This window comes from Rhinolophus ferrumequinum, chromosome 19 (genome assembly GCF_004115265.2).
Source record: "Rhinolophus ferrumequinum isolate MPI-CBG mRhiFer1 chromosome 19, mRhiFer1_v1.p, whole genome shotgun sequence".
Classification (NCBI taxonomy): Eukaryota; Metazoa; Chordata; class Mammalia; order Chiroptera; family Rhinolophidae; genus Rhinolophus; species Rhinolophus ferrumequinum.
Window position 1 is genome coordinate 5,810,112 of NC_046302.1, and position 26,573 is coordinate 5,836,684.

The 26,573-nt window shown below is 42.3% G+C and overlaps 1 protein-coding gene across 4 annotated transcripts; it reads right to left on the reverse strand.

The window, feature by feature from the left end:
• Nucleotides 1–1,517: 1,517 nt before the first annotated feature.
• PRELID3A (PRELI domain containing 3A) lies at nt 1,518–26,140 on the reverse strand. Of its 4 annotated transcripts, none has more exons than XM_033087859.1 (7): nt 26,040–26,140; nt 18,189–18,357; nt 17,253–17,342; nt 14,807–14,877; nt 14,599–14,701; nt 12,813–12,897; nt 7,443–11,710 (listed from the first exon to the last, which is right to left on the reverse strand). In XM_033087859.1, exons 1-6 carry the CDS (start codon nt 26,069–26,071, stop codon nt 12,844–12,846), a joined length of 519 nt encoding a protein of 172 aa, XP_032943750.1. In that variant the 5' UTR covers nt 26,072–26,140; the 3' UTR covers nt 7,443–11,710; nt 12,813–12,843. The 4 variants fall into 4 exon arrangements, 3 of the variants coding, with proteins under 3 accessions (XP_032943751.1, XP_032943750.1, XP_032943752.1); XR_004421078.1 differs by lacking the exon at nt 7,443–11,710 and adding an exon at nt 13,311–13,385 and having other exon boundaries at nt 12,857–12,897; XM_033087860.1 differs by lacking the exons at nt 7,443–11,710; nt 12,813–12,897 and adding an exon at nt 1,518–1,554.
• Nucleotides 26,141–26,573: the final 433 nt, after the last annotated feature.

Here is a 26,573-nt window from a genome sequence, read left to right on the forward strand (position 1 = left end):
TTCCAAAATGGTATTCACTAGCAAAAAGGACTTTTTAAGACCCAAGAGCTTTCATTCCTGATAATGAAATAAACTAGTCTGTAATTAGTGAGGCAGATTCTTTTCACCAGTATACTTGGTTTCAAGTGTCTGAAATGGTTCCGACTAAATTATGCAAAATGGCTAGCTGACATTGTGCAAGTTCCTTAACATTTCTGGATTTTAGTTTGTTCGATTTTAAAGCAAGTATATTGAACAAGGTGGTCTCTAAGGTCACTCTTATTTCTAAACAGTATTTCTCTGTCTTGATGATAAACCTGATTATGTATATGAGGTCTGACAATTAAGTTTGCGAACATGCCACCGTGCGCTTACATTGGCAGCACTGTACAAACAGCTCGGTAAGGTTTCATAACCTTGGTGTATCAATTTGTCACAGCTGTGTTCATGTCAACGTGTGGCAATGTCTTGCTGAGTGGCATTCATTATTGTTGCATTTTTTTTGTGTGCCATCACGAGAATGTCTGAGCTTGAATTAGAACAACGAATAAACATTAAATTTCTTGTTAAACTTGGCAAGAGTGGAAGTGAAATCAGGGACATGTTAGTCCAAGTTTATGGGGACAATGCCATGAAGAAAACGGCAGTGTGCAAACGGATTAAACGTTTTTCTGAGGGGAGAGAACACGTCAGTGATGAAGAGAGGTCAGGGTGTCCAGTAACGAGCAGAACTGATGAAAACATTGCAAAAATGCGTCAAATTGTGTGTCAAAATCGTCAGCTGACTGAGAAGCATAGCAGACAAAGGAAATATTGATAGAGAAACAAGAAAATCTTGGCATGAGAAATGTCTGTGCAAAAATTGTCCTGAAGGAGCTCACCGATGAACAAAAGCAAAGGAGAGTCGAAGTTTGCCAACACCTTTTGGAGAGGCAAGACAATGCTTTGGGCCATGTTATCACTGGTGATGAAACATGGGTGTACCAATACGACCCTGAAACAAAGCGTCAAAGTGCACAATGGAAGTCAGCCAATTCTCCATGACAAAATGTTCCATCAATCCAAATTAAGAGTCAAAATGATGTTAATCTTTTTTGATATCAGAGGGGTTATTCATTATGAATTTGTAACAACTGGACAAACAGTTAAGCAAGTTCACTATTTGGAAGTGCTGAAAAGGTTGCGTGAAAAAGTTAGACAACCTGAACTTTTCGCCAACAAATCATGGCTCTTGCATCACGACATTGCACCAGCACACATGGCACTGTCCGTGAGGGAGTTTTTAGCCAGTAAACAAATAACTGTATTGGAACACTCTCCCTACTCACCTGATCTGGCCCCCAGTGACTTCTTTCTTTACCTGAAGATAAAGGAAACATTAAAAGGAAGACATTTGGATGACATTCAGGACATCAAGTGTAATGCGATGACAGCTCTGATGGCCATTCCAGAAAAAGAGTTCCAAAATTGCTTTGAAGGGTGGACTAGGTGCTGGCGTTGGTGCATAACTTCCCAAGGGGAGTACTTCGAAGGAGACCATAGTGATATTCAGCAATGAGGTATGGAGCACTTTTTCTAGGATGAGTTCAAGAATATAATTGTCAGGCTTCGTATTACATGATCACAAAAAAAAACAAAAAAACAGGAAAATATGCTGCATTTATTTGCAAGTTTGGGAGGTGAATTCAATTTTACTAATTGCTGTAAAGAACCTAAGCCCATTTCTCAGAGTTAAAAAGAAAAACTGCAGAACTATGAGTTGATATATATATATATATATATTAAAAACAGACACAAAACAAACAAACCCCTTTGCACCAGCCATTTTGCATCAGCAACACCCGGTTATTAGTGGTTCAGCTCCTAACTCTGCACAATGGAAAGACCTTGTCTGTCTTGGAAAGTCTTTGTTCCCACATTGTGATGTGTATTCCTGTTGGATATGTGAAAAGAAGCAAGTAGCTGTAGAAGCGACTACATATAACAGACTTATTTTTATTGTATTAAAAGGAAACAAAAGGAGTGGCCATTTAACTGAGTTGGTTAGAGTGCAGTGCTCTTAACAACAAGATTGCTGGTGACATCCTCGCATGGGCCATTGTGAGCTGCACCCACCACAACCAGATTGAAACAACTACTTAACTTAGAGCTGATGGGTCCTGGAAAACACACTTAAAAAAAAAAAAAGGAAAGGAAAAAAAATATGGACAACTCTTGTCATTCAACTTGGTCTAAAAAATAGTTACCATAGCTACAGGGAGTCCCCAATATATATGCCTCCCAGGGTAGTAATAGGATCCCCAGCCAAGTAGCTTGTCTCTTTGGCCTTCAATACAGTAGACCCCATCACTTCCTGAACTCTCTTCTCCACCAAATTTGATCTGTACTTTGACTTTTAGAGCCGAAAGTAATCCAAGAAGATATGCAGCCCACCCTCCAGCCAGTGACAAGCTCTCAGCTCTATGTAAACATGTCCAGGACCATGCAGACACTTATTCTCACCAAGTTCCATCATTGAACAAGCCCAATCGTTGGGAAGTTCAGTCCTCACGTAATTTACTCCCATTGTTTACTCCCTGGTTTTGCCTCATGTGGCTCAACGGAAAGTGCCTACTCTACTTCCAAGCAGCTACCTTAAATAAATTCTACTTCTCATATCTCTCTATAGCACTATCTACTCCTTACTCCCTTCTGCATTTTCTTTTTCTCCATTTCACATAGCACCTAACATCCCACTACATTGTTCCATGAACATAGGGATCTTTGTCACATTTCCTCACTGCCACATCCATAGTTTCTGGAAAGATACCTGACATGTAAAAGGTGCTCAATAAATGTCTGTGGAGTGAATTAATGAATGAATGAGCCGGTTCAATATGGAAATAAGAATAAATAAATACAATGATGGAACCGTTAAGATGCCTTCAAAACAATTGACATAATGTGTTTGTGTCTGTGTTCATTAACAGATAAATGCCACGTCCAGCCCTTGTGTTTTTCCTTTAATTCAGGTGTACAATTCTAAATCAACAAATCACTGCAGCCCTAAAGAAGAGAGCAGCTTGAGTCAGTAGCTAAGCTGTTAGCATGGTTGACTTGGAGCTTGCGGAAACTACTTGCCAGTGTGAGTTTCCTACCTCACTCTTGTAAATGTCACTCATCACACATTCCTCTCTGGGTGCTCTTCCACTGTCAGAGCTCCTGGGTGGAGTCACTGCACAGCCCTGCCTCCCTGACCCAGCTTTTTTCCATTATAAAGATTGATGTGCAGATGTATAGAGACCCTGGAGACCTTTAATTGAAGTGGCTACATAAATATATAAGGTATATTTATCAGTACTGACTTCATACTCATTAATTTTTACTATTTTTACAGTATGGTAATTATTCTTACTAGTAATCATAGCATTTTGATTAAAATGTATGTGCAAACTAGGCTGAAATAAAGTATTAAACTATTTCAAATTTGTCATATTAATACACTTGGCCAATAAAAGAAAATAAGGAAAGACATGAAGATAAACTTTATGATATTAGGTATTCTGTGCTGTGTGTTACTATTAGTACCTAATTTAGAAAATATTTTGATAGCTACCAGTTATTGAGCACTTACTCTATATCAGACACTTCAGCCACAGTATTTCTTTAATATTCAGCCCCGCAGTAGGTAATATTAAGATCCTCTTTGACAGATGAGAAACAGGAATAGCAAGGGTATCATTTGCTCAAGGTCAAACCACTAGCTAAGCATCAAACCTGAGGTCTCTCCACTTCAAGCTGCACTCGTAACCCTGCTGCATTTCCAGCTGCTCTTCCTACTAACTGCTGTGATTCTGAATCCAGTCCTCAAGTCACCAAAGCATTAATGAATACCCAGAACTGCATGTAAAGTCAACATCTCATCTTGGCTCCTAAAGAACTTTAAGCTGCTCAAATAGATGTGTGAACAGTCCAAGTCCAAGGTAATATACACTTCTAGGAATTTACAGTGAACTGTGAGCTGGTGTCAGAACAGCTTCATAGAAGTAGATTTTAAGGTGTGTTCAGAGGAGGGAGAAGACCCAGGATTTCCCAAAGTACAATCTGATGACCACCTGTATTGGAATCATCTAGGCCAACGCCTAGGCCTTGGTTTTGACTTTTTCCAAAAAAAAATGAGAAACCTCTGTTTTTAATCAAGGAAGGTTGTGATTGGATTAGTTTTGAGTTATTTGACAAGAGGTAGAACAGAATGAAAGGAAGACCAGTCAGAAGGTGACTGTACAAATTTAGTATACGAGAAGTATCAGTTATCTATTACTATGTGACAAATTACCCCCAAACAATAAACATTTATTGTCTCGCAGGTTTCTATGGTCAGGAAATGAGAAGCAGCTTTAGTTATATGGTTCTGGACTGGCGTCTTGTAATCAAGATTCAGCTGGGGCTGCAGGTAGTTGAAGCCTTCACTGGGGCCACTAGATGGCTCCTCACACAATACCTCCCTGTCGGGGTCTGCCAGTACCTTCATGACGTGGCAGCTGGCTTTCCCCAGAGCAAGGGATGTGAGAGTGAGCATGGTGCAAGCTGCAGTGTCTTTTATGACCTAGCCTGGGAAGTCACACACCATCATGGAATATTCCGCAGTATTTCATTGACCCCCCCACAGGTCAGCCCTGCTTCGTATAGAGGAGACCACATGCAGGCCTGGTCACCAGGAGGCAGCCTCCTTGGGTGCTGTCTTGGAAGCTGTCTACCCCAGGCAAGCACCTGAAGCAGACTGGGACAGTGAAAATGAGAAGACAGAATTGATATGAGACCATTTATAGGAATACTTGGTTTCCAAATGGCTACAGAGGGAGCAAGAGGAAGAAGTCAAATATTAGAACTCAGGTTTTTGCATTTGGGACATGGAAGTAGCACTAATTAGAAACGGGGGAAGGGAAAGGAAAGCAGTTTGGTGGAAGGGACCAGATTTTGTTCTCTTTATGTTGATTGAGAGATTTGGTGGAATCTTTAAGAAAGGGGTCAGCTTTACAGAAACTTTTTCTATAAAGGGCCAGATAGTAAATATTTCAGGCTTTGCGGGCCTCTTACAGTCTGTCACATACTCTTCTGTGTTGGGGGGGTTTTATTTACAACCCTTTAAAAACGCAAAAATTTTTAGCACATAGTCTGTAGTTTGCCAATCCCTGCCCTAAGCAAACTGTCGTATAACAGCAGAAAATACCATTATTGAACCTGATGAGAAGTCAAGACTCAAAATCCACATTAGTACTTCGTGAGTGAGTACTCATTAATTTCTTACTACTTGCCTCTTTTACTGTTGATTATAAAAACTCTTACTAGTGATTATAAAAGTTAAAAAAAAAAAAAAAGCACAGCCTCGCTACAAAAGTATGTTCTATTGATGAAGCCTAGTGTTCCTAATTCCAGCCTGGCCCAGGAGTTCCCCCCAGGGATTCTGCAGCCCAGGGACATCCAGCACCGGCAGCCACAGCACCGTGGACCGTGTCTACACTGAGGTGCTTCATATCTCTGTCTGGTTCAGTCCTTTGAGGTGGGCATTTTACAGATGAGGAAATTGCAGCTAAGTGGTCACATGACCTGCCCAGGTTACTTCTCATACCTACAATCCCATGACTGGCTCACAAAGGGCACTCTCCTTAGCCACCAAAGTCACCAGAATAACCCTGCCTCCTCTTTGGACACTGAAGTTGTAACAGAACCTATGAAAATCTGTTCTTAATATATTGGGCATTCATTCAGGCTCAGTCATAAGTAGAGATCTGCTAGGGAAGACTACTCAGGAAAAAATATATATAAAAAGAAACTCTTAACAGAAACACCCAATAGTTAACTGCTATATCAAAGCATGGCTACCCCTTCTTAAACGTGAGGACAGAAATGCTGGAGGCAGACAGTCACCCACTCTTTAGAAGCCAAAAAGCCACTTTCTCTAATCAGACACATACGGTATTAATAGTTGGTTCTAATGCCATGGGTGGAAGAGTCTTTACAGAATACTCAGTGTCGTTACTTTTCCTATAAGAACAAAAGCCTCTGCCTCAAGAGAGCTCCTAGCACCACTTCAACAGTCATGGCGTGGCAGCAGCTGCCTAACCAGAAAGAAAGCACCAACACACAGTCCTCAGGATGGCCTGATGGGCTCACAGCACTGGCAAACTCGGCTTCCAAGGGAATATGGAGACTTCTCTTGAACATCATCCACTACTGGTTTATCTGAAGAGTTCACACAGTAACGAGGACATTCAACCTTTATTCATACTACCAGATTCAAGGGCCACAGTCACAGGGATGTAACACTGGAAATGAAGGAAAGGCTGCAGAATTCTGGATTTATTTCTATGCTTTTGGAAAAATAATAAAACCTTCGGCCAGTACTATGACATTATCAAAATAACTAGTTTTTCCTAATACTTATTTCTCCTCCAAAAAACTAAATTGTTTGGTTAAAACATATATAAGGAAAATTGTATCCCGTTTCATGTTCAGAAACTAAAATGAAAAAGGGATGCTTTATGTTACTTGCTATATGCATGTCATTAAAAACCCATCTACTAAATTAACACTGAGGGTGGTGGTTAATGGAAGATAATGAAATCTGTTAAATAAATTGTGTGTGCAGAACAGCTGTGACGTTTGTAGAACAGGAAACTAGTACTAGCTAGTCAGCAGCAGAACAGCAGGCAAAGGCCCCATACCCAGAACTGGATGGAAGAGTCAGTGTCCCGGCCTGGTGAGCTCCATGGCCCAGACCTGGCAAAACCCCTGGGGCTGATATCCTGTAATCAGTAGTGTTAACAGGCTCCCAAAGCCAAGCTCGGGCTCTAATGTTTAAAACCACTCTGCCAGTCCTGTGAAACAGCATTCTTTCTGAGAAAGCCAAGGGGAAGATCCATGTTCTATGATCACAGCAAACTTGAGTCTTGAAACCCACATGAAACTTCTATTGAGTGTTGCGAGGTTATAGAGTGTGAGAAAGCTATTCCCTTTTTCACTCTGATATTTTGGTTTCTGGGGAAAGGATATCAAAGATTTAAATTAATTTAAAGATTTAAATTTTTCTTTAGTAAACAACAACAAAAAAAAACCTTTCCACCAAAAAAAAAAAGGAAAGGTAAGCCATAGTCCAAGATGCAGCAAATTCACTCCCTTTCTAGAATCCCTTTTCAGTGTGTCTCTATGCTGCACTAATCACAAATGTTCCTTCTGACAAACCAAGTGTAGAGCAAGAGTGTCCAGCCCCACAGCCTAGGGTGGATGAATGCTGCTTAGCCTCCTATGTCTCTATGTCCAGGGCATAGGGAGCTCAAAGGCCAGGTGTTACCTGTGCTTCATGTTCTGGTGCAGGCCTGCGCTGCGAGGCCCTCCAACTCTGCGTTAGGTCAGCCAATCACCCACTCCAAGGCCTTACAACCCTGCGGAGAGAACAGCACTGAGGAAACTCCCAGCGGGGGCTGTGTTTACATTTAAACAGGTAAGATGAAGTCCTCTATCAGGTACCATCATGCTTGTGTTCCTACACCTCTGCATCTCAGAAAATGAGGCTACCTTCCAGGTGCTGGGGGTACCTACTGAACATCAATGCCCCAGCAATGTTGACAGATACTCATTATGAAATAATACTGTATGATTAAAATTGAACTTTTTAATATTTTCTCAAATTAGAAATCCAGGTTATATTTCACGTGGCTACACGCACTTGGCTTTCATGATATTTTATCATACATTTGCTTTTGTGCTTATGCTGAATTCCAAATAGAAAGAGTTGTACAAATAAATATTGAATCTATTTCCAGACCAAAATGAAAGTTACAAAACCAAACAATTTTACACTAAACAAATTTTGAAAATAATCACTACTACTTTGTTACTTAATGACTTACCCCCCTCAAGGGGAAAAAAATGTATTTATAATGGAAAAACTAGGAGAATTTTAAAAATCCAACAAATAAATATGCTTATTTTCACTCCACTCCACCAAAAATTTGAAGTGGCCGAATAACACATTTACAACTGTCCTTGCCCTAAAAAGCAATCTTCCTCCAAAACTACACTGGGACCTCTGTGTACCCTAATCATTGTAGAAGATTCAAGAGATTCTACCCATTCTGACACATTTATTCCTGCTTCAAAAACATGGTTTCCAAACCACAAATTCCAGGTTTCCCTGTAGAATAAAACTCTCTTCATGACAGTTTTTAGACCATTACCTCCCTGAGTCATACCGACTTACCTTGACAATGTTGAATAGCAGTGGTGACAGTGGGCATCTTTGTCTTATTTTTGATTTAATGGAGAAAGATTTCAGTCTTTCACCATTGAGTAGGATGTTAGCTGTGTTTTTTTTCAAAAATAGTTTTTATCAAGTGGAAGCAGTACCCTTCTATTTCTACTCCTAAAATATTTCTAGAATTTCTATTTCTATTCCCAGAATAGTGTTTTTTTTATCACGAAAGAGTGTTATGTTTTGTTAAATGCTTTTTCTGCATTGAGATGATCACATGGGTTTTTTTCCCTTAGTTCTATTACTGAGCCATAAAACATTGATTGATTTTTGTATGTTAAACCATCCTTGCATTCCTGGGATAAATCTCACTGGTCATGGTATATATCCTTTTAATATGTTGTTGGATTCGACTTGCCGGTATTTTGTTGAGGACTCTTACATCAACATTCATAAGGAATATTGGTGTTTAGTTTTATTTTCTGAGGGTGTCTTTGTCTAACTTAGGTATCAGGGTAATACTGGTCCCACAGAATGAGTTAGGAAGTATTCTCTCCATTATTTTTGGAAGAGTTTCCAAAGGATTGATGTTAATTCTAATTAAGGTTTGGACTTTTCTCTGTTGGGAGGTTTTGAATTACTGATTAAGTTTCTTTACTGCTATAGGTCTGTTGAGATTTTCTATCTTTTTTTTTTTTTTTTTTTTTTTTAGTTTCAGGTGTACAAAACAATGTAATAGACATTTCATCCCTCAGAAAGTGATAATCCCCCTCCCCAATCTATTGCCCCTCTGACATCGTATATATCTTCTATCTTTTTGAATCAGTTTCAGTAATTTGTGTGTTTCTAGGAATTTTTGTCCATCTCATCTAAACTAATTTGTGGGTGTATAATTATTCATTGTATTTGCTCATATCATTTTATTTCTATAAGATCTATAGAAATGTCCCCACTTTCATTTCTGATTTTTTTTACTTGGAATCTTTTATTCTTGGTCAGTTTAACTAAAGACTTGTCAATTTTTCGTACCTTTTCAATGAAAAAACTTTTGGCTTCAATAATTCTGCCTATTGTGTTTCTAATCTCTGTTTTATTTCCTCTCTAGTCTTTATCATTTCTTTCCCTCTGTAAGCCATGGGTTTAGTTTTTTCTTCATTTTTTTAGGTCCTTAAAGTTAGGTTGATTTGAGACCTTTCCTTTTTTTTAATGTAGGTGCTTATAACTATGAATTTCCCTGTGGGCATTGCTCTCACTGCATCTCACACATATTCATATGTTGTGTTTTCATTTTCATTCATCTCAAGATATTTTATAATTTCATTTGTATTTTTTTTCTTTAAAGAACTGGTTGTTACAAGTATGTTATTAAAATTCCACATATTTCTGAATTTTCCAGTTTTCCTTATACTATTGATTTCTAATTTCATTTCATTATGATCACAAAAGATACTTCATTTGATTTCAGTGTTTCTAAACTTACTGAGGTTTGTTTTTTGGCCTAACATATGGTCTATCCTGGAGAATATTCAATGTGCTTTTGAGAAAAATGTGTACTCTTCGGTTACTGGGTGAACTGTTCTAAATATGTCTGTTAGATCAAGTTAGTTTATTGGATTATTCAAGTCCTCGATTTCCTTATTGATTTTCTGTCCAGATGTTCTATTTATTATTGAAAGTGGATTACCGAAGTCTCCAACTATTGTAGCATTGTCTATTTCCACCTTTAGTTCTGCTAAAGTTTACTTTATATACTATGGTGTTCTGTAGTTTGGTGTGTCTATGGTTATAACTTTCATATTCTTGATGACTCTTATAACAATTTTTTTTTTTTTAAGGAGGGTGCAGCTTACAGTGGCCCATGCAGGGATCATACCAGCAATTTTGGTGTTATTAGCACCATGCTCTAACTAACTGAGCTAACCAGACACCCCCTCTTATAACAATTTTTGACTTAAAGTCTACTTTTTCTTCTAATATTAGTATGGCCACCCAGCTGTCTTTTGGTTACTATTTGCATGGAATATCTTTTTCCCTCCTTTCACATTCAAATTATTTGCGTCTGCATCTAAAGTCAGTCTTTCATAGACAGTATATATAGTAGGATCATGTTTTATCATCCATTCTGCCAAACTTTTTTCTTTTAATTGCTGAATTTAATCCATTTACCTTTAAAGTAATTACTCCTAAAGAAGCACTAACTTCTTACATTTTGTTGTTTGTTTTATATAAATTTCATTGCCTTTTGTACCTGAATTCTTTCCACACTGCCTTCTGTTGTGTTTGATTCATTGTTTTTGTAGTATACCATTTTGATTCCCCCTTGGTTTCCTTTTCTGTGTATCTTTTTAGTCATTTTCTTACTGGTGATTATAATTAACATCTTCAATTCATACAAATCTAGTTTTAATTGATACCAATTAAAATAGTCTGATAAAAATAAATGTAATTTCATTTTCAATTGGAAATACTATTACCCAACAAAAAGCATTATCTAAAGAAACATAGTGAAACACAGTACTATTTATCCTTTATGGAGCAGGCCTTCTCTAAAGTTTTTATAATTTGAAATATACTGAAAAAGGTTTTACATTTTACTTTTGAAAATGGGAAAATTAAAACTCCCAATTGGAAGTACCTTGAAGCTGATAAGACAGCAGAGTGCTTAAAATCACAAGCAGTGTTACTGCCATATTATAACAGTGGCTCTCCCTGTGGATACATCTGAATGATGAGAAGTGACACAGGACTTCAGCACTTGGGATCGCTGGTCCCAGGATGGCAGGACAGACTAGTTAGTTGCAGGCCAAGGACAGAATGCTTTGCTTTCCTGACCAATTCTGTCTCTGATTAGAGAGCTCACGGTACTGTCAACCACACATGTCACCACTGGGATGGACGCCCCTACTCTAGTGTGCACAGTAGATGAGGGGAAGAGAAAGGTGCATGGTGACACCATCTGAAGTGACAGATGGTAGTTAGATATGTGTGAAGAGACTGGCGGTGAAGACTGTCAATTAAGGGGCATGTGAGGGAAACGGGGAGTGATCTGAAAAGAGAAAAGCTATTTAGTGAGATCCCAAGAGTTGGCAAGAAAGATCTGGGAGCTGTTGCTAAGGAGAAAATAGACAAAGGCATAAGAACAATCCAACTAAATGCTGACGGGGGGCAGCTGGGCTGTGGGTAGGGCCGGCTCCTGGGACCCTGGCTCAGCAGTCGGGGAATGGCAGAGTGGCGGTTTCATGGCCCTTGTCCTCCACCTGTTAGAGGTCTTCTTCCTCTCGGTCTCACTCAGCAACCGGGAGAACTCTGCCTATGCCTCGGCGGGACCTCCTGTCTGGTGAGGTCACCATGGGGAGCCAGGCGGAGGTTGTGAGCAGGCAGGTGGCAGACTCCAGCAGATTCCACACCTCTCCCAGACTGAGCCAGTGAGCCATATTCAGAACTCACTTCTTTCTTCCTTTCTTTCCTTTCTTTCCTCTTTGATTTTTTTGGGTGAGGCATCTGATTAAAGATTGAAGAAGTTTAAAAAAAAAAAAGATTGAGGAAGTTTAGCTCTAATGTATGAGGAAACAGAATGTGACAGAGTCCACAATTCAAAGTGACACCATCACACACACCACACTGCCCACACTAACCACGCTCACCCCGCAGGCAGGCTCTCTACATGTGGTCACTTTAGTGGTGCATCCACAGAAGAAAAGAGACCCAGCAGCAGACCACGACCTTGGGTTCAAGGTGAAGGTGTCTGGCAAACCTAGGTTTCAGTGACTTAAGCAAAATCAGGAAGAAGTTCTTAAAGAAGTCTGAACCACACGGCTCTCGTTTGCTGATTGGGGCACCAAACGTGCACACAGATGCTGCAGACACGCAGACAGACTGACCGTGGGAAGCAGGGCCCAGAGCAGCACAATGCAGAAAACCAACAAGGGTGAGGAGTTTCAAGGCAGGAGCATAAGGATTCCATAAAGGGAGGGCAGCAGGAAACTTTGACTTTCTTATGAGGTATGAAGATGACTGCTGATCAATTAATATCAAATCAGTTCTGACAGTCCAGCCACTGCTGACCTAAGAAACCAAGGGATATTTGTGAAGCTCAAGGAGATGCTAAAAATGGCTTTTGCCACTAAAAGGAAACGGCCAGTGGCAGCCGCATGACCGGGCGCTGGCTTACAGTAAGTGAGGAGGTGTGCAGACTTTCTCCTCACTGCCATGATGCCACAAGGGCACAGAGTAGTCTTTAAAAGAACATGGCAAATGTTCTAGTCCTACCCAAATTAAAAAATGCTCTCATTAGCTCAGCTTTTAACACCGGCTGGCCCTACTAATGAAAGCCTCTTTACTATGCACAAGTTGCAGGAAATGTAACCAAGTACTTCCTTAGAGACAAGATAACAAGTGTTCCAATTTCCTGCCATGAAACAAGGAGATGAACTAGGAAGATGGACCTAATGGTTTTTCTCACTACCGAGGACACTATGGAGCATAGGGCTGGAGACCCGCATGCAGCTCCATCACAGAAACATCCTTCCAGCACCTCACACCATGCACATCGTTAGCAAGTTGCTAAATTCTCTACTGGGTTAAAGAATACTGTAGTTCCCACCGTTCATCACAAGATGCAGGTGCAGACCGCGTTAGCTCACAGCGCTTTCAGAATTTTCAATTATCCACTCAATAGCAGCCCATCCCTGGAGCAACACAGAAAGATTTCAACATGGTGTAAGAAATCTGCCTCTCACTACAGATGGAAGCTGCAAGCCTGTAATTTAAACAACAGAAGAAAAGTGCTGCAGTTTTAAAGAAGACACAGCAGTAACTATTTGTGAGGAACCTTTCGGTGTAAGCAGGCAGTTTCTCAGCTCAGAAATAAGGTGGTAGATGTTATTCTGCCAAAAATTCTCGCACCAGGTTGGGCTATACTGATGCTGGCACCCTTTATCTACCATCACCTCCTGAATGCAGGACAGCGGGAAGCAGCAGCCACCCCATGGCCTCCTCCATGTGTTGTCCCTAAGCGCAGCTCCTGAATCCCTGGATGAGCTGCCTCTTCACAGCCATCTCTTGTGCCCACCCTCAGGTCACCAGCATCTCCTCAACTGACCAGGGATTCTGTCAGACGGTAACTATAGCTAGGATAAGGCAGTGATTCCGCGTCAGGGCTTCAACACAGCAACTCCTAAGATAAGTGAATAAAGGAATTAGTTGGCCACACTGAGTTTACCATGACTTTTCTCATAAAAGCTCTGGCATGCCTTTGGCCTCACCTAGTATTCACTTACTCCTATAATATTTTTTTCAAAAACAATTAGCGCGCCTGCCTAAGCCAGACCCTTGACACACAAAGGTCAGTAAGGTTCTGTCACCTTCCAGGAGGGCTCGTAGTGGGGACACGATGTGTGCAGCTTTGGGCACCTTGGTTCCCCTACCTTCCCTGAACTGAGCTAAGCTACTGTATATGTTTCTCAAATCTGGATTTTTCTAAAAAATGGGGCAGATTGGCTCTTCTATTAATGACTAAAGGCAAACCATAAGTGGTTTTCCATTAAATTGTGACTCAAGCATCGTAGGAAGGGAAGAACAGCTTAGACAGCATCTAACATCTCAAAAGTGAAGACTCATTTCTGACCAAAAACAAAAACAAACAGACAAAAAAAAATTAAAAACCAGGAGAGAAAGGGAGAGGGGAAGAGTCAGGGGTGGTGGTGAGGGGAGGACAGCCCGGGAAGATGTGAGCCTGTGAGGTAAGCTACAGTAAATAGCCAAGGCCCTGCTCTGGCGAGTGGCATTACCCTGAACTTCCACTCATCCAAGCTGTCTCCATCAACTCTGCTGGAGGGAAGGGCAACCCGGAGTCCGTGGACAGTCTCTGCCTCACTAAGGCTGAGCCCTCCACCCAGGGACTCCAGGGAGGATGGCCTCCTGTGTCCATCCTTTCTCCTCTCACCTCCATGAAGCTCATTCCCCAAGCCTGCCAGAGGGGAGATGCAAAGGTGGCAGCAAACTCCAGGGAAACTTCGCAAATGGAGAGGTTCGGCTGAAGCCACATAATGCCTATCAAATATGAAACTACTGAAAATCCCAAATATACTGCCTGATAATGTAAACACCATCTTTTTGATGTGTGGGGTTTGTTTTGTTCACTGAGCCTACGATATTTCAGCTCTTTGAAGTGGTAGTTGCCTCTGCCAGGTTTACCCCACACTTTCCCTTCAGAGAGGCCAGTCTCTCTTGCCACAGGTTTTTAATGTAATTGTGGGACATGCTGTGGCATTAGGAGCTCAGCTAGACAGACAGCCCAGCACTCAGGATTTATGGGACGACACATTTCACCCCCTTATTCTGGCACTTAACAGCTAGAGCACACATAGCGCTCAGACTAACATCCATACCTTCTTTGCGTTGGATGATATTGTGTTGGCCATTAAACTTTCCAGATAACTGCCAAGGCTGATCCCCTTCACAGTGATGATGGCTTCTTGTGTGAGCACAGTCCTACAGAAGAGCAAGAAGTAAAGGGCTGAGCAGCCCTGAGGGGGAGGCTCCACCCCACCCTGACCTTGGAGTTCACCGTGTCAGTGCCAGCAGAAGATGACGTACATTTCAGGGTTCTCTGGATGGGGTGTGTACACCAACCTCTCATTCACCGACACCAAGTTTGTGAGTGTGATCTTAAAAACAGAAACAATGGCTTTATATTCTACTTTGCTTGCATTTCTTCCCAAACCATCTACCCATATTCTTCCAACCCCAAACAGCACTAACTGGAGCTAGAACATAAGAAATACGTAGGTCCAGGAGGCACCACCACATTAACAGGGACACTGCTTCCTGGCTGCTGCTCCTGCTGACTGTCACCTGCCCTCTCTGCACACCCCACCCAAACCTGAGCTGGGCCTGCCTTCAAGGGACAGGTATCCCTCACTTTTGGAAAGTTCACATATGCCAGTGCTTTTAGGATTGACCTACATTCGTCCCCATTTTTGCTAACCAAAAGAAATCCGAAGAGGATCTTTGCTTTTATGAAAAAAACATGAAAAGCTAAAATAGCATTCAGGGTTTGTTTTGCAGAGTCGTTCTAGGAGCAGCATGCACCCCAAGCAGTGGGAGTGGCCCTGCCAATCTCCTTCCCGGGAACTACACTTCGCATCTCAGCCACCACAGCTGTGAACTGTGGCTGGGAGCATCTGTGCTTTATCTCCATTTACTCTGTGTACCGGTTAGCAAGGTGTGTCCTAAGGTAATTGCTTCTTCGCTTTATACCCTTTAGGCTTACAAAAGGTTTCATAGGCACGCTCTACTTTCAGATAATGGGAAAACCTGTTTTCCCAAACTGCCAAACCCTCAGCAGAAAAGGCCAAAATATTGCTGGGTTAGCATGCAGGTGAACATGCAAGAAGCTTCTCCCCCACCAGGGGCAGACCCTGGCTTGGGATACTGTGTCCTGGTGTTTCACAGGGCAGAGCCCTGAATCCACACAGACTGGAGAGCAAGTTGGTATAGATCTGGCCTCCTCCAGTGCTAGCCCCTTGGGTACATTTTTAATCTTTTCCATTAAAACCTATTTAAAATAACACTGTCCCACAGAATTTTCTCTGATAAAAGAAATGTCCTATATCTGTGCTGTCCATTGTGGAAGCCACTTAACACTTGAACACTTGAAATGTGGCTAGAGTGACTGAAGAGCTTTTTATTTTGCATAATCCTAATTAATTTAAATGGAAATAGCCACACGTGGTTGCCACATTGGCCAATGGAGCTCTAGAATTTTATCTTTGTATAACCCAATTTACTCTTTTAGCAAAGAGCCAATTCCGATATAAGACCATTTTTAAAAAAAGTTTAAGTGGTGAAAAGCAATATTCCAGCAATGATAAACTTAAAGCATTTATCTTTTGCTCATGTAATAATCTCTCACTGAAATCCTCCCCCTGGCTTCACTGTTCCGGCTAAGTGGTTAACCCGGAAATCTCTTTCCTCCTATTGAGCGCAGAGTAATCAAAAGAGTCTTATTAGCTACACATATTACAATGTGTGGAAATATTTAACAACATTAATGATTAAACTCCGATTAGCTGTTATCATTTTATGTGCAATGTTTCTATGTTAGGCACTGTATTTTATAAACCTTATTTCCTTTCATTAATCCTCATAACAATGCTATGAGATTTATTTTTAAGACAAGGAATATGAGACTCAGAAAAGGTTAATAAGTAACACATGCAGTCATACAATAATACAGTGATAATTTCAGGATATAGGTTCACATGTATCCTACTCCGAGCCCTATTTCCTTGCCACTAGACCTTACTGTAGTGTGAACCATCCCTCTTTACTGACAAGTAAGCTTTCTTGAAGGACAACGTAGAATTTTCCAAGTAGACGAGAGAGAACAGAATACATAAATTGTCAGGAGTGGTTGATGGCGGGGACACCTGCCAGGCTCCCAGCGACTTGACAGCAGAAGGTCTGCTGGGATGAGGGGAGGGGGCCATTGGCAAAAGTTGAAGATGGCATGCCAACCTGATCTTCCAGCACACAGTGACACGGTCCACAGAGCGAGATTTTATAAAATACACCCTGTTCCTAGCCCATGCGTGCTCCCCAACATGTTCTTTGAATGTGCATTAGGCCAATATGTTTTTTGCTTGAGAGAAGTGAGAGGGGAGTAAAGGAGGAAAGTCACTTTTAAAGTTACTAAATCCGAAGAGAAATAAAACTACTGCTAAAAATCATCTCTGCTGTTGCAAATCAGGATAGCAGTTATCTTGTCGGTGGGGGGTGGGGGTGGGGGACTGGAAAAGAACACAATGGTCACATTCTGTCTCCTGATCTGTCTGCTGGTTACATAGGTGTCTTCAGTTTGTGAAATTTATCATTATGTGCATTTTTGTATATATTTATTTATTATACTGGAATGAAAAGATAAGTAAATACTACCAAATAAGTTCAGTCTTTCTAACAAAAATAAAAAAAGATCACTTAGACATTACACACTATCACCACAAAATACCAAGTCCTTTTCTCATCTTAGGCCATTGCTTACATTGGTGGAACAAAGTTCCATTTTCTTTTCCGCTGGATCCACAACAGAATGTTCTTTGATGTATGTCAAAGTCCTACTGGTTCCCAAAATCTAAAAAACAAAGCAAAACTAGCACAGTGATGTGTTAAAATTTCATTTTGTAGCATGAGACAGAAAATACCACTTACTAATTCCTATATCTACACAGCTGGGGATACAGTGATGGACAGCCCCTGTGCAGCAACTTCTGGTGCTTCTGTTCTAGCAGGTGGGACAGACATTAAGCAAATGAATTCAAGTACAGTATATGACAGTAACAAATGCTTTGGAGCATTGATTAAAACGGGGCTGGGGCAAGAGTGCAGGGAAGGCCCCCTTTGCCAGTGGCACAGCCGGGGAGGGAGGGCGGGCGCCAGGCCGAGGTCTGGAGTTGACAGCAGGGCCGACCACGTGAGGCGGTGAGAGGGCCGCCATCTGCGAGCCAAGGAGGGGCTGGGACAGACTCTTCCCTCGCAGCCTTCAGAGGAAACCACCCTGCCGTCACCTTGCTCTCGGACTTCCAGAGAGGAAACAAAGGCTTGTGGTTAAAGCCCCCAACCCTGTGGTGTTTTATTATGGCAGCGCAAGCAAACGGATACAAGACTGGAGTGATGCAGAGAGGATTCTGTGGTGGCGTGGGCTGAGGGTGGGGGACCCTTGTCACATGTCAGGACCCACGGAAATGAACAGTTAAAGGAAGTTTACTGAGGAACAAACCATCCGTTGGGCTTCCCAGAAATACCAGGTGGGCACTCTAAGTGAAGGCTTTCCTTTCCTGCAGATGGGTGCCAGCCAGGGCAAAGCTGGTGTAGCTAGGGCGACTGGGGGCACGATGCGGCCACGCAGGTGTAGCCAGGTGCAGCAGGTATCAGCAGGGGTGGTGCGGGAACCAGCAGGGGCAAGCAGCTGTGGGCTCACCGCTCTCACGAGGCCGGGCAGCCCCCACTCGGTGCTGAGGAGGCGGTGGCTGTGTAGCCGGCCACGGCAGTCCACACTGCGCTCAAGCACATCGACTCCCGTGACACACGGGTTCATCGGATTCGGGTACTTCCTCATTGCAGCCTTGATGACTGTGTCCCATGGGTGGCTGGCAGGAAACATATAATCACCCAGCATAAGTAGACAATTCCTACGGTTTGTAAAGTATGCCAGAGTGGCACTGGGAGCAAGAGATGCTGTGTGCCACAGAGTGAAATGAAAATCAGTGTTTGCTGTTATTAGATGTTTTTCTTTTGGTTTTAATTAAAGGTATATTCAAACAAATACATCTGAGGAGTCAGGCCCCAGACCCAAATCCTGGATCCTGTGATCCTTTGGGACTGACCAGGGGCAATCAGAAGGCTTTGCCACCAGGCCTCACTGGGGAGCTGGTGCAAAGACAAGGCCTTAGGCCCCTGGCGGCCATGCTCGCCAGGTCTGCGTTCCTAGCCCAGGAGTCTCCACTCAGAGGCTTCCTCATTCCTGGGGGCCCTGGGCCGAGGCACTTTCCTTCCCTCTGGTTCAGCACTTTTCTGTCCCAGTACTTCTCCTTCCTCTGCCCTTCCTCCAGTCCATAAAGAGGCAGAAGGCTTTAGTTTGGGGCTTTGGACAGTGAGACAATTCTCCCCATCCCCTGCCTGTCACCCTGTGCTGTTCCATGGAGGGGATGGAGCACTGGGAAGTTGGCACCATTTTTGCCTCTTGCCTACAGTGTTGCAGTGAATGAAGGTTTGGGTGTGACTTCACCTTGGGCTCCTTGTCCTAATTGACCACCTCAACACCTGGCAGCTCGACACTGTGCTCACAGAAAAACACACCTGCCTTATGCATATCTAGAACAGGCCATTGCTCCCAGCTACTGATGCAATATGAAGAAGCAACTACTTTGTTTCAATTTCTAAGTGGTACATAACTTGAAGTGGCCACATATTTTTTCTGGTTATAAAAAATATGGGATCAAATTCTGAAAAAAGAAAGAAAGGCATGGAGAAATAAAGTCACCCAGAATACCACTTTTCCAAAGATAACCAGTTTGTGTAGGAGTCCCCAAGGGTGTTCCGTGCTCTCCCTGAGGCTTCTCCTGGCTCCTTCTCTGGCCCTGAGCCCTTGAGGTGAAGAGGTGGATACTTGTATCCCTGTTTTGTTTCCTGTCATCGGACGTCCCAAACTAGGTTCTCCTTGCCTCACTACTTCCCCCAGCTTGGTGCTTGTTTGGGCTCAAAACCTCAGATACAAGTCTGGTGGAGCCAAGTCAGGTGCCATCATGGTGTCTTTAGGGTAAATCTTCCCCAACAGAGCTTACTGTCCTAATTCTTCCTTCCCTCAGAATGTGTGTGCTCCCAGAAAGCATCCGAGGCCCTGCAAAGACGTCTCGATGACACTATCATTTTTCCAGATGTACACAGGCACATTTGAATAGCATGTGTAGACACAGCCCAGACTCAAGAACTAGACACACACACGCGCACGCACACACACACGTGTGCACACACTCTTTAAAAAAATTAAACTGGGATCATGCTCAATATATGAACTTATCATCTGCTTTTTATATTTAACTAATGATGAACATTTTCCTACATCATGAAGCTATTTTCAGCAATGTGATTATAAATAGCTGCAGACTAGATCATCCTGTGGATATTTATATTTAACCATTCCCCAATGGTAGCTTATTTAGATTGCTTCCAATTTTGCACTGTAAAATAAGGACAGTAGTGAAACATGTATGTACACTAGTCTCAACAGACCTAGTTTTTCCTTAGGGTAAATTCCTAGAAATGGAATTACTAACTCAAATATCAAAGGTTATGAACATATTGAATGTTTTTGTCCCATATTTGATGTCCTTTTAAAATAGTATAATTTATTGACTATTAATCTACTTCATCCTCACAAAACTCTTGTCCCAGGTCAAAAAGTTAGCAACAGAGTCCAGACTAGAACCAGGTTTCCCAGCTCCCTACCCTATGTTCTTTCTATTACATTCCATGGCCTCTAAACTGTCAGAGCCTGGTCTAGAATCCCTTCTCTTTAACAAAGAAATGCTTCTTCAAACCATGGAATCATGTTACTAAGTTAATGTGTTCTGGCTTTAACATAAAGAGATGAAGAAGCAGAGACCTGGCTGGTCCTGTTCGCTCTGTAGGATATAGAGAGTGAGCCCTTTCTTCTCTGAGGAAGAACTGTCAGGGATGTGGTCATCTTGGGAAGGAAGGAGAATCTAGAGATACGTGAAAGCAGAAAGGGTCCTAGTTACACAGGCAGGCCTTCTCCATGAAATAAGCTGTGAGCCTTGAAAGTCAAGTCCCCAAGGGTTGTTCTCGTAAAAACCATTAATCTAAGAATAGGCTATGCCTTTTAAAATTACGTAAAAGTAAAAGTTGAGGAAGTATTTGTATTAAGCGTATCTCACACAATAATGCTTCTTTTATATAGAAACCTTGCATCTTTCTAGTGATTTAAACTAAATACAATCTGATTAACATACTCACATAATAAATAATTCCACTAATTATAGAAGGATAACCACACAAGTTAATATCGACAGAATAATGGAAGGAAAGGGTAAACAGTATTTTTTAAATAACAAAGTTTGAGTACAGCTAGTCAGTATCACACAATTCTTGGTTAAAGAAAATAGTCCGACACATTCAATTGGCAAAACCTGAGAAGTCTGGCAACATCAAGTGTTGGAGAGGATGTGGGAATATGGGACGACACAAACTGCTGGTGGACATAGGCTGGCACAATCCCTGAAAGTGCAGTTTATCTAGAGCTGGGGAGAACCCGCGACCCACCTGCCAGGGTGCTCAGCTGCCTGGGTTAGGTGCACAAGGAATTGCTGAAGTTTACCCCCAGGAGGAGCAGTCCATGGCTATGGTTCACAGTGGAGTGGGAACCCATGCCCATGACGGGAGGCCTCGGCTTCACCGCAAGGCGGCTACATGAGCACAGTGCTGGTGCCAGGAAGGTGGGAGGATTCATTCCAGTTCCCACACTATGGAGTGGGAAGGAATAACCAAGCCTTCTCTCCATGCACTGTGAGGTTGTCAGAAAACAGGAAGTGGGATGAAATTATAGGATGTCTGGGATTTGCTTAAAATAATATGGAGGAAGAAGCAGTGGGTGGGGGTGCATGAAACCAGACTGGCTGCAAGAGAGCAACTGTCAACCTGGGAAAGAGCACTGAGCGCTTATTATTCTAGTCTCCAGTTTTGCATACTTTTGAAATTTCCATATTAGCAAGCTAAAAAAGAAAGTAAAGCAGAAGGTACCCACAAACAAGGCAAAGTGCTGCTGCACCTTACCCAAAGCGACTGTAGGCCCAGACCAGTGGTTCTGAGTGTGGTCCAGAGGTTCCCAAGCCCTTTCAGGAGGTCTGCAAGGCCAAAACTGTTTCACAGTCCTACTAAAATATGATTTGTCCTTTTCTTCCCTTTGACATTTACACTGCAAAAGCAGCAGTGGGTAATTGCTGGCCTCTCCCCACAAATGAAGGCCAGGGCCCCAAACCACAGTTGTGGTCACTGCTCACTGCTGTGCACTCAGGAAAACCATGCCAATGTTTCTTAAGACTATCCATGATAAGGTCGGTGCAAAAGTAATTGCAGTTTTTGCAATTATTTTTAACTTTTTAAACTGCAATTACTTTTGCACCAATCTAATAGTAAAATTATTCATTTGATTACATCTAGACCCAAGTACTTTTAATATTGTGAGTCAGGGCACGTAGGAAGAGCGCGTGGAGTGTTTCTGCTGCAAACAAAAGTCCACAGAGGCTGGCGAGGTGCTAGGCAGCTGTTTGGGTGGCGGGCCCAGCTGGCTGCTTCTTTCCATGTCGAACACTTCTACTTGAAACAACTCAGGGACAAACTTTGGTTATTCAGACTGCAGTATTTGGCAGACATTTTCTCGAATATTAATGAAGTAAACCTATAATTTCAAGGAAAACAACGTAGTATTTGTTGCCAACAATAAAATTTGAGTTGCAAGTGAAAATTGTAGTTTTAGAAATCTTGTATTTGCTCCCATGAACTTGATGACTGCCCCATACTGTAACCTGGTGAACCCATATATTCCAACTGACCAGTGCAAGATGCCATAAAATCACACATAGGTGAAAGACCCACTCAAATCACAGGACAGGCCAATTACTCGGGTCATTATGGTTTCCGATTTTACACTGAAACACCTTGAGCAACTAACACTTGCTTTGTTGTATAGCAAAGAATAGTCACAGTAACTTTAAAAAACTATTAAAATACTCATACCTTTTCCAACTGGGTTTTATTCACATACTATGTGAAGCTGGGTTTTATTCATATACTTCAACCAAAACAACAGATTGTAAAGCATTGCATGCAGAAATAGATATGAGTATCAAACCATCTTTTATTAAGCTAGACATTATAGAAATTAGCAAAAAAAAAAAAAAACAAAACCCTAAAAACACTGCCGGTCTTCTTACTAATTTGGGGGTTTGGGGGAAATACACGGTTTTTCAAAAATAAAAAATGTTATTTATGTTATATAATGGGCTTACTGTTAATTTTAATGCATTAATAAATATTTAATATCTGTTTTAATTTCTAATATGGTAAATATTGATAGCTATAATTCATATAAACAAAAAAGTGTTTGGGGTTCCCAATATTTTCTAAGAGTATAAAGAAGTCCTGAGGCTGAAGAGTTTAAGAACTGCTGGCCTATGTGGGTCCTTGATTAAATGAACTAGAAATATATACAGAGGTGGTCACTAAAGAATGGTTTGTAATATGATTGGGAAAACTTAATGTCCTTTGAATAAGAGAAAGGATAAATTGTAACATTTATACAATGGAGTATTTATATAGCTAATATATACATATATGCACAAAACACACTCAGATCTCAAAACCATACTGTTGAGAAGGGAAATTGTCAAAACATCTGTAGAAGATGATGTCATTGATTTCTATTTTAAAACAACAAACAATATTACATATTGTTTATGGATAAACACACAATGTAGTCAAATGGAATATACACCTTCAGAAGGATACCCCTCCATACACAATTCACAATCTTGAGAGAGAGGGGTACAGCACTGGGGAGGTGCTTCAACTCTTATCTGTAATGTTCAATTTCTCCCATTTAAAAAAAAAAGGTGGGGGGAGGGGCATTTTTCCTCTGCTCCTGGCTAGGAAGCAAGCCTGCTTTAGGGCATCATCTCCTCCAAAGCCCTTACTTTGTGAGATGGACATTACCAACTAGACACTTTTCCTGGTAACTGTTGGAATCCATGGAGTGTATGGCCTTAAATTTCTGACGAAAATGAACTTGTATTGGCTCTGTTCTTAAAGTTTATGTAGGTCTACCTGAAACCTAAGTCAATGCTGTGAAAATGAAATTTATAAACCTGTCAACTTTTAAATGCCCCTTTCTCTATTTTTATATTTCAGACCTATATTTTTCATTACTATTTAGACTATCTTAAACCCTGCTTAGGTATAACACACATGCTAATTGTGATGGCTTTCCCAAAGGGTTCTCCATTTTGTAGGCATGTTCATATTGCTCTCCAGTTCCTGGGTGGTTTCTCTGGGATTGTGGACCAAGAAACCTTGATATAATCAGAAGTTTTTGCGTCTAATTTTTTCATGCTTTTCCAGAGCAAATTAATTTTGATCAAATATTCATCTGATAGCACAACAAACATACATAAAAAGGAACAAGTATAAAAAGAAAAAGAAGTATCTATAACCCTCAAAGAAAAAAAAAATCCGGGATTTCAACAGACTCAGCAAGAGGAGAACTCCACAATAAGCCCCGCCGGAAAGGCGGGCTTCCCACTGTGCTGTGCCATGACACAGTACTATGTCATTTGAAACCAGGAGGCCACAAGGGCCTACCCGACATTGTCCTCAACCAGCTGCACTCCACATTTGTCTATTTTCATTATGGCCTTTTGCTTTCAACTTCAAAAATCAATGGCAGGGGATCAGCGTCTAGTCCACAGCAGCTTGGAGATTGATTAGAATTCTTTTGGTGGGTAACCACCCTCATTTTTGAAGGGCGTCTGATCTCTGTGAGATTCCTCAGCCCCTCACTGAGCACCTACTATGTACCAGGCACTGGCAGGGTGTCAGAGATACAAAATGGATGAAGTACTGATATAGTCCACCATACGGATGAACCTCAAAAACAATTATGCTAAATGAAAGAAGCCAAACACAAAAAAATGCATACTGTATGATTACATTTATATGAAATAATCCAGGAAAGACAGACGTATAGAAACAGAAAGCAATTAGCAGTTGTCTCGGGCTGGGAATGGTAATGGCGAGTGTCTGTAAATGGGCATGAGGGGTTTTTGTAGGATGATGTATATTTTCTAAAACTGGTCTGTGATGATGGCTGTACAACTCTAAATTTACTAAAAGTTATTGAATTGTACACTTTAAATGGGTGGATTTTATCAGTAGCGACTTTTCACAGCTGACAACTCACTTCTGCTTGTAAACCAACATTTTACGAACTTCTAGGGTCAACTGTTCCACCAGAAAACAGCCCCACTGACCAGACATCCACCTACAGTAGGCAATGGCTTAACTTTTCCCCTCAGCATCTAGATGGTGCCAGTTATGTCCCATCCTTGGGAGAACTGAGAGAACAATCTCTGGAGTCCTTCTCACTGGAGCTTTCACTGAGTCTCTCAGGGAACCCCAGTTCAGAAAAGCTGTAGGCTGTAGGAAAATTAACACTAAAATTAGATCCTATCAAGTCTAAAGATTTCATTAAAAATAATTTAGAGGTTTTAATCACTTGATAAATTTTTATTATAATTTTACATAAAAAGGCCAAAGGGTGACAATTCCATTTCATGCAATTTTTATTTTTTTTTAAATTAATTTTTAATTATAGTTAACGATATTTTTTTCAAAAAAGAAATGTTTCTCTAAGTAGGGTCAGGGTATTTAAAAATCTTTATTCCTTTAAAAAATATTGAAGAATGATTTCAGAGTGTCACTGATGGATGACTTAAATCGAAGATACCATTTAGGTCACGAAGGCACTTTTAAACTGCTCCCCGTTTTCCATGCTAGCTTGGAGTGCATTCCACGCCACAGCCCCCCCCCCCCATGCTTTCTCCATATCTGGCTTTCTCCCAAGCTTCTGGGCTGCTGTGGACCTTTCGCTCAAAAAAAAAAAACAAAAAAAACGTATCTGTGATCATTTGCTCTGCATAAATCTCCGCAAAAGACCGGGCCACTCTTCGGTCCTCTAATATCCCTAGGACCCCGTGTTCCTTGCCCCAAATGAGAACAGGGTGTAGGAGATCTCAGGCCTGCTCCTGGGTGGGCTGAGGAGTGCGCTCTGTCACCATTCCGGGTCCCTCCCTGCCGCGTCCACCCCACCAGGGGCGCCACGCCGAGGGAGGGCGCTCTCAGACCCAGCGGTCGGGCCCTACACAACCAGCTGGGATGCACCCGCGGCTCCGCCCTCCGTGGCTCTCAAAAAGAAAGGCCGACCCCCTCCCCCGCGCTTCAGTAATTCCACCACGGCCTCCATCAGTTAGGCGGCGCCTCCATCAAACAGCACTGCACCTAAGGACGCCTCGAGAAGGGACAGAAAGCCTGTGCTCTTTTTAGGAGGCCGAGGCAGTGGTCTGGGAACGGTCAGCGCCAGGCTGGGCAGGCTCTGCGAGGGCCAGGTCTGGGGTCCGGCCTTTCTTGGCCTCCCCCAGCGGCTCGGGGACAGGAGCCGGCGCCGGCCAGGACCCCATAGTGGCCCGGAGCCCGACCTCACCCGAACACGTGTTCCGAGTTCCAGATCTTCATCGTCGCCGGCCGCCCGCCGCAGGGCGCCGACTCCTGGCTCCAGACTGAGGCGCTCCCGGCTGCTCCCCCCTCGGCGCGGCGTAGGCGTGGTGAGGGCGGGACGGGGCGGAGCGTGAGCCGGGCACGCCCGGGCGCCGCCAGCTGCGGTCACCTGACCGTGCGAGCTGCGCCGGCTAAAAATAGGGCTGCGGGAATCGACTGTTTTGGCTGACTCAACCTGCGCTGAGGCGGGAGGTGCGCCGACGGCACCCGCTGCAAATGAGGGGGTGGAAGTGCGGGGCTACTTCTTATCGTTCAGCTTGTCCAAGTTCTCTTGAAGCCCTTTCTGGCCAGGCGGGTTTCTACCGTTAGGAACACAAAATCTGCCAGCCCAAAACATAGTGACTTCACAGGAGAAGAGGAAAAAACAAAACAGTTATAGTATTGAATAAGCATTAAACCAGAATGTGGTGCACCTCAGAGGCAGTCTGCTAGAGAGACTACAAAGACAGCAAGAAATTTC